The sequence below is a fragment of the Mustelus asterias genome, chromosome X, assembly GCF_964213995.1.
Source record: "Mustelus asterias chromosome X, sMusAst1.hap1.1, whole genome shotgun sequence".
In the NCBI taxonomy this organism is placed as follows: Eukaryota; Metazoa; Chordata; class Chondrichthyes; order Carcharhiniformes; family Triakidae; genus Mustelus; species Mustelus asterias.
Window position 1 is genome coordinate 3,794,105 of NC_135834.1, and position 13,647 is coordinate 3,807,751.

Here is a 13,647-nt window from a genome sequence, read left to right on the forward strand (position 1 = left end):
CATAAGACCTACCCTCCAAACCAGGCAGCATCCTGGTAAATCTCCTCTGCACTCTCTCCAACGCTTCCACATCCTTCTTACAGTGAGGTGACCAGAACTGCACACAATATTCCAAATGTGGTCTCACCAAGGTCCTGTATAGTTGCAGCATAACCCCACGGCTCTTAAACTCAAACCCCCTGTTAATAAACGCTAACACACTATAGGTCTTCTTCATGGCTCTATCCACTTGAGTGGCAACCTTCAGAGATCTGTGGATATGAACCCCAAGATCTCTCTGTTCCTCCACATTCCTCAGAACCCTGCCGTTGACCCTGTAATCCGCATTCAAATTTGTCCGACCAAAATGAATCACCTCGCACCTATCAGGGTTAAACTCCATCTGCCATTTTTCGGCCCAGCTCTGCATCCTATCAATGTCTCTTTGCAGCCGACAACAGTCCTCCACCTCATCCACTACTCCACCAATCTTGGTGTCATCAGCAAATTTACTGACCCACCCTTCAGCCCCCTCCTCCAAGTCATTTATAAAAATCACAAATAGCAGAGGACCCAGCACTGATCCCTGTGGCACTCCGCTGGTAATTGGTCTCCAGTCTGAAAATTTTCCATCCACCACCACCCTCCGTCTTCTATGAAATAGCCAGTTACCTATCCAATTGGCCAAATTTCCCTCTATCCCCCACCTCCTTACTTTCTTCATGAGCCGACCATGGGGAACCTTATCAAATGCCTTACTAAAATCCATGTATATGACATCAACTGCTCTACTTTCATCTACACACTTAGTTACCTCCTCAAATAATTCAATCAAATTTGTGAGGCAAGACTTAGCCTTCACGAATCCGTGTTGACTATCCCGGATTAAGCTGCATCTTTTCAAATGGTCATAAATCCTATCCCTCAGGACCTTTTCCATTAACTTACCGACCACCGAAGTAAGACTAACCGGCCTATAATTACCAGGGTCATTCCTATTTCCTTTCTTGAACAGAGGAACAACATTCGCCACTCTCCAGTCCTCTGGCACTATCCCTGTGGACAGTGAGGACCCAAAGATCAAAGCCAAAGGCTCTGCAATCTCATCCCTTACCTCCCAAAGAATCCTAGGATATATCCCATCTGGCCCAGGGGACTTATCGACCCTCAGGTTTTTCAAAATTGCTAATACATCTTCCCTCATAGCATCTACCTCCTCCAGCCTATCAGTCTGTATCACACTCTCATCCTCAAAAACATGGCCCCTCTCCTTGGTGAACACTGAAGAAAAGTATTCATTCATCGCCTCTCCTATCTCTTCTGACTCCAAGTTCCCACTACTGTCCTTGACCGGCCCTAACCTCACCTCTTTTATTTCTCACATAAGAGCAAAAAGCCTTGGGGTTTTCCTTGATCCGACCCGCCAAGGACTTCTCATGCCCCCTCCTAGCTCTCCTAAGCCCTTTTTTTTTAGCTCATCCCTTGCTACCTTGTAACCCTCAAGCGACCCAACTGAACCTTGTTTTCTCATCCTTGCATACGTTTCCTTTTTCCTCTTGACAAGACATTCAACCTCTTTTGTGAACCATGGTTCCCTCACTCGGCCATTTCCTCTCTGCCTGGCAGGGACATACCTATCAAGGACACCCAGTATTTGTTCCTTGAACAAGCTCCACTTTTCATTAGTGCCTTTCCCTGACAGTTTCTGTTCCCATCTTATGCCCCCTAATTATTGCCTAATCGCATCATAATTACCTCTCCCCCAATTGTAAACCTTGTCCTGCCGTACGGCCCTATCCCTCTCCATTGCAACAACAAAAGACACCGAATTGTGGTCGCTATCTCCAAAGGGCTCTCCCACAACCAAATCTAACACTTGGCCCGGTTCATTTCCCAGTACCAAATCCAATGTGGCCCCACCCCTTGTCGGCCTATCCACATATTGTGTCAGGAAACCCTCCTGCACACACTGCACAAAAACTGCCCCATCCGAACTATTTGACCTACAAAGGTTCCAATCAATATTTGGAAAGTTAAAGTCCCCCATGACAACTACCCTGTGACCCCCACACATATCCATAATCTGCTTAGCAATTTCTTCCTCCACATCTCTATTACTATTTGGGGGCCTATAGTAAACTCCTAACAACGTGACCGCTCCTTTCCTATTTCTAACCTCAGCCCATATTACCTCAGTGTGCAGATCCCCCTCGAAGTGCCTTTCCGCAGCCGTTAAACTATCCTTGATTAACAATGCCACTCCTCCACCTCTTTTACCAGCTTCCCTACATTTAGTGAAACATCTATACCCCGGAACGTCCAACAACCATTCCTGTCCTTGTTCTACCCACGTCTCCGTAATGGCCACAACATCGTAGTCCCAAGTACCAATCCACGCCCCAAGTTCATCTACCTTGTTCCGGATGCTCCTTGCATTGAAGTAGACACACTTCAACCCACCTTCCTGTCTACCAGTACCCACCCTTGACCCTGATACCTTCCCCAATACCTCACCACCCTCACTGACTTCTGGACTACAACTCCTTTTCCCACTCCCCTGACTCATTAGTTTAAACCTCCCTGAAGAGCCGTAACAAATTTCCCTCCTAGGATATTGGTGCCCCTCTGGTTCAGATGCACCCCGTCCTGTTTGTACAGGTCCCACCTTCCCCAGAATGTGTTCCAATTATCCACGTATCTGAAACCCTCCCCCCTACACCATCCCTGCAACCACATGTTTAACTGCACTCTCTCCCTGTTCCTCAACTCGCTATCACGTGGCACCGGCAACGTACCAGAGATGACCACATGTTTCGTCTTGGCTCTCAGCTTCCAGCCCAGCTCCAGAAATTCCTGCTTTAAATCCCCGTCCCTTCTCTTACCTATGTCATTGGTACCAATGTGTACCACGACTTGTGACTGTTTCCCCTCCCCCTTCAGAATCCGGAAAACACGGTCTGAGATGTCACGGACCTTGGCATCCGGTAGGCAACATACCATCTGTGAGTCTCTTTTGCTGCCACAGAACCTTCTATCTATCCCTCTAACTAACGAGTCCCCAATGACTATTGCCCTCCCGCTCTGCCCCTTACCCTCCCGAGCCACAGAGATGGACACAGTGCTGGAGATCCTCTCACTGCGGCTCACCACTGGTATGTCATCCCCCTCAACCGTATCCAAAGCGGAATACTTGTTGCTAAGGGGAACGACCACCGGGGATCCCTGCACTGACTGCTTCCTCCCAGCCCCTCTCACCGTCACCCATCTGTTTTCATTCCTCGGAGTAACTGTATCCCTAAAGCTTCTGTCTATGGCCACCTCTGCGTCCCTAATGATCCTAAGTTCATCCAACTCCAGCTCCAGTTCCCTAACACGGTTTTGGAGGAGCTGCAGATGGGTGCACTTCCCACAGATGTAATCAGCAGGGACACTGTCTTCGTCCCTCACCTCAAACATAGTGCAAGAGGAACATAGCACTGCCTGCACACCCATCCCCTCTAGATACCTTGCCAGTACCAGGTAGAAACAGCAAAAATGAATTAAACTCACCCCTGCTCGCCCTTTCTGCCTAAGCCCTGTGAGCCAAAGCCCTTGTAGCTCACACTCTGCTTCCCACACACTCCACTGCCCGCTCCCGACGCTGCCCACTGTATACTGCAGCCTACCTTTTATACTTCACGCGCTTAAAAAACCCTTCCCAGACTCCTTAGCAGCCCACTTCCAGTTTTCACTTTAAACTTAAAATACTACTGCTAAAGTAAAGGCCAAAAAAACACACACTAGCTGACTGATTAAATAAATAAATAATTCAATTAATCTCTCACCAGCACTGCTGCCTCCAATCACTCCCTCTCAGCTTGCTCCAGTGGAACAATGAGGGGGAACCTCCCAGGTAACTGACTTTTAAAGTTAAAATAAAAACCCTTCCCAGACTCCTTAGCAGCCCACTTCCAGTTTTCACTTTAAACTTAAAATACTACTGCTAAAGTAAAGGCCAAAAAAACACACACTAGCTGACTAATTAAATAAATAAACAATTCAATTAATCTCTCACCAGCACTGCAAGTGTTGATTAATCCTGTCCCTCAGAATTATTTTCCAATAATTTCCCTGCCACTGACGTTAGACTGACTGGCCTGTAATTACCTGCCTTATCCCTGCTGTCCTTTTCGAATAAAGGTACCACATTAGCTATCCTCCAATCATCTGACACTTTACCTATGGCTAGATTTAAATATCTCCATCAGGGACCCTGAAATCTACTCCTTTGTCTCCCATAGCAGCCTGGGAGACTTATAAAGTAAAGTAAAGTTTATTTGTTAGTGACAAGTAGGCTTACATTAACACTGCAATGAAGTTACTGTGAAAATCCCCTCGTCGCCACACTCCTGTTCGGGTACACTGAGGGAGAATTTAGCATGCACCTAACCAGCATGTCTTTTGGACTGTGGGAGGAAACCGGAGCAACCGGAGGAAACCCACGCAGACATGGGGAAAATGTGTAAACTCCACACAGACTGTGACCCAAGCCGGGAATCGAACTCGGGTCCCTGGCGCTGTGAGGCAGCAGTGTTAACCACTGTGCCACCGCTGCCCATCTCAGCAGGCCCTGGGGATTTATGCACCATTATGCCCTCTAAAACATCTAAAAGCTCCTCCTCATTAATCTTGACTTGCTCTAGAATTTTACCACCCCAGCTGAAATCTCCAGCTACAACGTCTCCCTCTGAATACAGATGAAAAATATTCATTAAGATCTTGCCCACATCCTCTGGCTCCACACACAGATGGTCTATGATCAACAGGGCCAATTTTCACTGAGGTGCCCAATGGCTGCCCTGACATCAGAGCTTAGACGGGCCAAGGTAAGAAGTACGGCCGTGCTGTGAACTCATCTCACCTGCAAGCTCATCAGAACATTCAGCAAGTCATTCATCCCTGTCAGTGTGTCCACATTCTGGAAAACAGCCACCAGCAAGGTGGGGGTGATGGCAATTGTCCGCGTGAAGACCACCCGAGTGAAACGGGACCACTTGAGGTTCAAGAAACCCTGGAAAAGAGAGAGAAAAACAGTGAACATGTCTGGAGGCGGATTAGGTGCTGGGATTTCCCCTGGAATCATAGTATCCCTACAGTAGGAGGCCACTTGGCCCATCAAGCCTGCCCTGACTCTCTGACAGTATCTGATCCAGGCCCTTTTTCCCCACTCTATCCCCATAACCCACACATTCACCATGGCCAATCCCCCTAACCTCCACGCCTTTCAACACTAAGGGGCAATTTAGCATGGCCAATCCACCTAACCTACACATCTTTGGACACTAAGGGACAATTTAGCATGGCCAATCCACCTAACCTACACATCTTTGGACACTAAGGGACAATTTAGCATGGCCAATCCACCTAACCTACACATCTTTGGACACTAAGGTACAATTTAGCATGGCCAATCCACCTAACCTACACATCTTTGGACACTAAGGGACAATTTAGCATGGCCAATCCACCTAACCTACACATCTTTGGACACTAAGGTACAATTTAGCATGGCCAATCCACTTAACCTGCACATCTTGGGACACTAAGGGATAATTTAGCATGGCCAATCCACTTAACCTGCACATCTTGGGACACTAAGGGGCAATTTAGCATGGCCAATCCACCTATCCCACACATCTTTGGACACTAAAGGGCAATTTACCATGGTCAATCCACCAAACCTACACATCTTTGGACACTAAGGGGCAATTTACCATGGTCTATCCAACTAGCCTACACATCTTTGGACCCTAAGGGGCAATTTAGCATGGCCAATCCACCTAACCTGCACATCTTTGGACTGTGGGAGGAAACCGGAGCACCCGGAGGAAACCCACGCAGACACGGGGAGAATGTGCAAACTCCACACAGACTGTGACCCAAACCGGGAATCGAACCCGGGTCCCCGGTGCTGTGAGGCAGCAGTGCTAACCACTGTGCCGCCCTGTGGGCGTGTGAAAAGAGGTCGGCCCACTTTCAGGTGCTGATGTACTGCGGAAAAATTTGTGGATTTTAAAATAAATTCTTTCATGGGATGTGGGTGTTGCTGGCTAGGCCAGTACTTGTGGCCCAACCCTAATTACCCCTTGGTGATGGTGAGCTGCCTTCTTGAATCGCTGTCTCCATGTGGCGTAGGTACACCTATTATTGCGAAAATTCCAGAGGTCCTGAATAATTGTCCAATACAACTTCCCGACCTGTTCACATGGATGCAACAGCTCAAGGAGCCAGATAGGACTGCGTCAGAAAAATAAAAGACAGATCGGGAACTAGGACTTGTCAGGAAAGTTGACCTGTCTTTTACTTTTAGATGGGGACTTCCCTGCTATATTTTCTGAATTTCACATCATAATTACACATCATAAGGGCCAATTAGCCCATCAGGTAAGGCGTAGACAATGGCATACTGGTAAAGTCACCGGACTCGTAATCCAGAGGTCCAGGCTAATGCTCTGGGGACCCGGGTTCAAATCCCACCAGGGCAACTGGTTGCGTTTAAATACAAATAACAAAATCTGGAATACAAAGTTAGTCTCAGTAATAGCGACTGTGAAGCTATCATCGATTGTTCCAAAAAAAACCCATCTGGTTCACTAATGTCCTTTAGGGAAGGAAATCTGCCGTCCTTACCCGGTCTGGCCTACATGTGACTCCAGAGCCACAGCAATGTTGCTGACTCTTAAATGCTCCTCTGAAATGGCCGAGTGAGGGCAGTTCAAGGGCAACTAGGGATGGGCAATAAATGCTGGTGTGCCCAGTGACACCCACATCCCATGAAAGCATAGATGTTAAAAAAAATCTGAGTTTAAGGGTAACACAGTGGCACAATGGTTAACATTGCTGCCTCACAACGTCAGGGACGCAGTGCTCAAGGTGGGACGGACACAGAACTGGACACAGTGCTCAAGGTGGGACTGACAGGGAACTGGACGCAATGCTCAAGGTGGGACTGACAGTGCCCTGTACTAGCAGGAATTATACTCCATATAGTTCAGTATTTTAATCCGTTATCATTTTAGGAATCAATATCCAAGTTTACCTCCATGACGAACTGTCCAGTATATGTCCCTGACATGGTTGAACTTTGACCTGCCGCCAGGATGCCAATGGCCCAGATGTAGAGGGCAGCAGCACCAAAGTAACAGCCCAGCACAACGCCCTGAGAGAAAGACAGCAGGAGGGTTAGCGGACACGAGTGTAAGCAGGCTGTCACCAATTGGCGTTTAGCGGGTAATAAAAGGCACTGGACCAATAATGCCGAAAATGTGGGTTTGAATTTTACCGTCACACCATGCGAATTTGAATTGAGTTGAAACAATCTTGGAACAAAGAGCTGGCAAGAAGTTCTCGGACTGTCAGGGAGATCCTGACTGTTATGAGGCCATGGGAGATCATCAGTAGATCTCCCCATGAACATCATAGAGTATGAGCTCCCCGATTAGTCGAGCGAAGACTTGCTCAATAGGGAAGGAGCAGCGGGTGCAGCGGGGGGGGGGGGGGGGGGGGGGGTGCTTAAAACCAGCAGGTTCCACTCAGGCCAATAATCGATAAACTCGGGATTGATTTGCACTCTGTAGCCGCTGAATGGCATTCAGAACACGCTGTAAATAACGGGTGATTGGTGGCAGAAGACCAGTCTCAGTAAGATTATTACACTGGCGACGAGGAGTAAAGCGAGTTTTTTTTCTTCCCACTGGACCGTCTTTACTGTCGAGACAAATAATCCTCCGGTAAGTGACATGCCTCTTTTCTGGAAACATGAAGCCTGGATGCAAGCATAGAAGACTGGGCCCAGTACTCATGCGCTTTATTTCTTGGGCCAACAGTATTGAGGGGGACAAGGAGCAGACAGTGATCGTTTAATTTCTCCACTTTTTTTCAATATCGCTTGCTACCTTTCCCACCCCCCATCCCCGCCCACTACTGTCTCATCTCCGCACCCTACTAGCGATATCTGTTACGGGTTGTCCTTTGACACTCTGCTTGCCTTTGTTCTGATAGCTACACATTTCGATTTCTTAATGTGCCGCTGTTAGCACCCTTCCTAACCATGAACATCACCATTTACATTCCCTTTGCCTTTTCGTCTGACATCATTGTCAACCGCGCCCCCCCCTCCCCCCACCCCTCACCCTGACAGTATAAATCTCATCCTATCTTCTCTTTGTCTTTAACTGTGACAAAGGGTCATCCAGGCTCGAAACATTGGCTCCGTTCCCTCTCCACAGATGCTGTCAGAACTGCTGAGATTCTCCAACATTTTTCTGTTCTTGTTTCAGATTCCAGCAACCGCAGTGTTTTGCTTTTAGTTCCTTCTTCAGGTGCGGAGATCAGAATTGTGCACTGACCTCCGGGCGTGGTCTCCCCAAAGTCCTCTTGAACTCCATACTCCAACCTGCTTGCAGTCATTCCAACACACCTATGAATTGATTTTTGTACCGAGTTGTTGACTTTCTGTGATTCCAGGATTCAAGGACACCCAGGCGCCTCTGAATGCCAACATTTCCTAATCTCTCACCTTTCAAAAAAATATATTCTGGGGTGAATTTTCCTGTCCCATCCGCCACCGGAATCGGAGCGGGCGAGGGGCGGACCATGGAAAGGTCCGTTGACCTCGGGTGGGATTTTCCAGTTTTGGGACGAGCGAGTCTGGAAAATCCTGCCCTCTGCTTTTCTACTCTTCAAAGCATACCATTCATAGAGTACATAGGGGAGAAGGAAAGGAGAGGGTGCAGAATGTAGTGTTACAGTTACAGATAGGGTTTAGAGAAAGATCAGCTTAATATTTGATTTGATTTATTATTGTCACATCATAGAAATCATAGAAACCCTACAGTACAGAAAGAGGCCATTCGGCCCATCGAGTCTGCACCGACCACAAACCCACCCAGGCCCTACCCCCCTATCCCTACATATTTTACCCGCTAATCCCTCTAACCTACGCATCTCAGGACACTAAGGGGAATTTTTAGCATGGCCAATCAACCTAACCCGCACATCTTTGGACTGTGGGAGGAAACCGGAGCACCCGGAGAAAACCCACGCAGACACGAGGAGAATGTGCAAACTCCACACAGACAGTGACCCGAGCCGGGAATCGAACCCGGGACCCTGGAGCTGTGAAGCAGCAGTGCTAACCATTGTGCTACCGTGCCGCCCCATGTATTGGGATACAGTGAAAAGTATTGTTTCTTGCACGCTATACAGACAAAGCATACTGTTCATAGAGTACATGGGGAGAAGGAAAGGAGAGGGTGCAGAATATAGTGTTACAGTCACAGATAGGGTGGAGAGAAAGATCAGCTTAATATTTGATTTGATTTATTATTGTCACATGTATTGGGATACAGTGAAAAGTATTGTTTCTTGCGCGCTATACAGACAAAGCATACCATTCATAGAGAAGGAAAGGAGAGAGTGCAGAATGTAATGTTACAGTCATAGCTAGGGTGTAGAGAAAGATCAACTTAATGAGAGGTAGGTCCATTCAAAAGTCTGACGGCAGCAGGGAAGAAGCTGTTCTTGAGTAGGTTGGTACGTGACCTCAGACTTTTGTATCTTTTTCCCGACGGAAGAAGGTGGAAGAGAGAATGTCCGGGGGTGCGTGGGGTCCTTAATTCTCTTTGCCAAGAAAACCCTCTGGTTTTCTTTCCATTAACCAATTCACATTAGTCTCACTCTCATGAGCTCTGATCTGGTGTAGCAACCTTTTATGTAGTACCTTATCAAACTGTGATGATACTGTGCTATTTTGCTATATTTTATGTTTCAGGTGGGGCTGCTTTAAGAGGCAGTGTTTGGTCTGGGAAAACATGCTGATCATAACTGATTTTAGCACCAAATGGGTTACTTTGTAGAGTTAATGGACCTTTTGTTTATTTAAGTTCTCTTGGGATTTTAGACTAGGTATGCAGAGTCATGTGGTTAATGAGAGGAGCTCAGCTTGCAGGAACGAACAGTTTCATTTTCATTTCAAAATAAACTACAGTTGCTGCCTGAGCTGCTGGAAGAAAGAAGTGTCTCTCTCTCTCTCTCTGTCTCACTTTTCAGAGGCTTTCTCAAAGCTCCAAGACTGTTAACCTAAGTCACAAGCAAGTACTCCTGTGTTTTACTGACTAATTTTAAAGAGGGGTTTAGTTCGATAAGAAAAATATTGCTTGATTGGAACTCATAGTGATAGGTTAGAAGTTAACCTTGTCATGTTTTAGTGATGTTCAATTGTTAAAGGTTAAGCTAACTCATTTGTTATAGCTAAACTGGGTTGGTAAATAAAGTTTCTTTTGATAAAAGCTCTCCAGTTTGTAGAATCGCGCCAGGAGTGGAACATCCTACCCTCACATTAATGCCAAAATAATGGGGTCTAGCCTGGCTTCATAATATACAAAGAACAGAGAACAGTACAGCTCAGGCACAGGCCCTTCGGCCCTTCAAGCCTGTGCCGGTTATGATGGCCTAATTAAACTGCAAAAAAAAACTTCTGCCCTTACTCGGTCCGTATCCCTCTATTCCCTCCCTGTCCCATCCAGATGCCTCTAAAATACCTTGAGGTTTGTAATCTGGTGCCCAAACACTTTCAGAAAATCCACCGGTTTCTCCTTTACCTACCCTGCTAGTTTCACCCTCAAGAAACCTGAACAGGTTTGTCCAATATAATTTCCCTGTTTCTGCTGAATCATATGATTTTCCAGAAGCCATGTCTCTAATAATAGACCAGTAAGCGACCTGTAAAAAGTCAGTCACCCCACATAAAGACTCTCCCACACAGGTAAAGATGCATACACTTACCCCTTTATAAATATCAACACTCAAAGTATCGTTATTCATTGGGAAGAGATCGGTGTTAAGACTACTGCTGTTCGCACACATTTCATGCTATGAAAAAAAGAATATGGTGTCAGATACATTCCCAGCAAGTTAGCACATTCCGACAACGCATTTGAAACTGCTCCTATTCCCCCACCCTTTCACTCTGGAAAGATTTCCCTCCAACGTTTTAACTCTTCGAGCAAGTCCAAGACTTCCCACCGAGGGGATATCGTTTTTTCCAACCTCTCCTGTCTGCTCCCTTTAACATCTTGAAACATTCCAGGGAATACCATCATTGCTTGCGTGATCTGTCCTCGGAATTTAACCTTCAGAGTCCAAGTATCATTTTGGTCAAACTACGCCACTCTACGTTCCAAGCTCAATGTCATGGAATCCCTACAGTGCAGAAGGAGGCCATTCGGCCCATTGGGTCTGCACTGACTCTCCGGGAGGGCATCTTACCCAAGCCCACCCCCCTATCCCCATAATCACGCGCATTTATTCTGCTAATCCCCCAAATGTGCACATCTTTGGACACTAAGGGGCAATTTAGCATGGCCAATCCACCTAACCTGCACATCTTTGGACACTAAGGAACAATTTAGCATGGCCAATCCGCCTAACCTGCACATCTTTGGACATGAAGGGACAATTTAGCATGGCCAATCCACCTAACCTACACATCTTTGGACACTAAGGGACAATTTAGCATGGCCAATCCCCCTAACCTGCACATCTTTGGACACTAAGGGACAATTTAGCATGGCCAATCCACCTAACCTGCACATCTTTGGACACTAAGGGGTAATTTAGCATGGCCAATCCACCTAACCTACACAGCTTTGGACACTAAGGGACAATTTAGCATGGCCAATCCACCTAACCTACACAGCTTTGGACACGAAGGGACAATTTAGCATGGTCAACCCACCTAACCTACACATCTTTGGACTGTAGGAGGGAACCGGAGCACCCAGAGGAAACCCACGCAGACACGGGGAGAACGTGCAAACTCCACACAGACAGTGACCCAATGCCCATCTGTACTGTTTACAATGCCGCCTAGCGTTAAGTCAATGGCAAATGTGGAGAGTTGTTTCTCAATCCTTTCATCCAAGTTGTTGATCGTTGAGACTCCAACACAGATCACTGTCTGGCACCTCTGCAATTAGACTAGTTTTATCTGATTGATGTGAGGCATCCCGCCTCCACCACCCTCTCAGGCAGCGCATTCCAGACCCTCACCACCCTCTGGGTAAAAAAGGTTTTCCTCACATCCCCCCTAAACCTCCCACCCCTCACCTTGAACCTGTGTCCCCTCGTGACTGACCCTTCAACTCAGGGGAACAGCTGCTCCTTATCCACTCTGTCCATGTCCCTCATAATCTTGTACACCTCGATCAGGTCGCCCCTCAGTCTTCTCTGCTCCAATGAAAACAGCCCAAGCCGACCCAACCTCTCTTCCTAATTTAAATGCTCCGTCCCAGGCAGCATCCTGGTGAATCTCCTCTGCACCCCCTCCAGTGCGACCACATCCTTCCTATAATGTGGCGACCAGAACTGCACACAGTGCTCCAGCTGTGGCCTCACCAATGTTCTATACAATTCCAACATGGCTTCCCTGCTGCGACACACACTAACTCGTTGATGTATCCGAGCATAGAGTTGAGGGGAAAACTCAGTCTTTGGAGCAACTCTCATCCCCTTCATTCACGGCCCCTTTGACGGATTGCGGCCTAGTCTGGTGGGATGTGGGGTGCTGCCTCAGAAGAGGCCCTGCTGATCTGAGGTGAATACCCTTGACCCAACATGTGCGGCCCCAACAATGTTCCTGTCGACATCATGGGCACATTTCCAACCCACCCGACACGTGCCACCACCCCCCTCACCCCTTGCAGGCCTGCAGCAATTTGAGGCCGTATGTTTCCAAGGGAACGCAGTACATAGAAATCATAGAAATCATAGAAACCCTACAGTACAGAAAGAGGCCATTCGGCCCATCGAGTCTGCACCGACCACAATCCCACCCAGGCCCTACCCCCATACCCCTACACGTACGTCCTACACTCACCACTTCTGCGTTGGTCCGATTATAAAACGCTTCAGCGAACACCGAAACCACAAAGACATTGATGAGGAATGAAAGTAACAAAGCCAGGCAGGCTTCGATGAAGAAGTAACGATTCGCCTCCCTCACTTCTTTCTTATTGGCTCGGTTCACTTCCCTGGACTGAGAAACAGAAGGAGTCAGTACGGATTAAACCATCAACTTCACCACCTTCCCCCAATTCGCCCCCGCCAATCCCCCCTCCCCCGCCAACTCCGTCCCCACTCCTCTCACTCCACACTGCACCACAATAAGCAAACGGTTTCAGTCAGAAACCTCTTAAAGGGTCCTCACTGAGTGAACGACCTCGAAATGCAATGCCTCGCGTTCACTGGGCGCTAGTATGGCCAACGCGTGCACAGCAAGAGCCCACAAACAGCAAGCGGAGAATGAGTTACAAGTTAACCTGGCTTTGTTTGGTAAGCTGAGAGGTGAAAGATGGCCGGAATTTGACGCCCGCGCACAAATCCCACAGGATTATCCCTGCCTCCGCAGCCCCCTTCCAACCCACCATTGAAAGGAAAGTTGGGCAGCTCATTTCAATACACTCCAATCTCATTTGTGGGCTCCACTGTCACATTGCCACCCAAGAAGCTGTTCTTGAGCGGTGATACAACACTGACTGTTCTTGAGTCGGTCGGTACGTGATCTCAGACTTTTGTATCTTTTTCCCGACGGAAGAAGGTGGAAGAGAGAATATCCGGGGGTGTGTGGGG

At 47.6% G+C, this 13,647-nt stretch overlaps 1 protein-coding gene across 2 annotated transcripts in view; it reads right to left on the minus strand.

Moving 5' to 3' along the window:
• The window catches only part of LOC144481887 (natural resistance-associated macrophage protein 2-like), a 127,360-nt gene that overhangs the window by 15,967 nt on the left and 97,746 nt on the right, over nucleotides 1-13,647 (minus strand). For both annotated transcript variants that reach the window (XM_078201045.1, XM_078201044.1), the window contains exons 11-14: nucleotides 12,896-13,054; nucleotides 10,804-10,890; nucleotides 7,058-7,177; nucleotides 4,880-5,029 (exon numbers count right to left, since the gene is read on the minus strand). In XM_078201045.1, coding sequence (XP_078057171.1) covers nucleotides 4,880-5,029; nucleotides 7,058-7,177; nucleotides 10,804-10,890; nucleotides 12,896-13,054 — 516 coding nt within the window. The remainder of the gene's footprint in view (nucleotides 1-4,879; nucleotides 5,030-7,057; nucleotides 7,178-10,803; nucleotides 10,891-12,895; nucleotides 13,055-13,647) is intronic.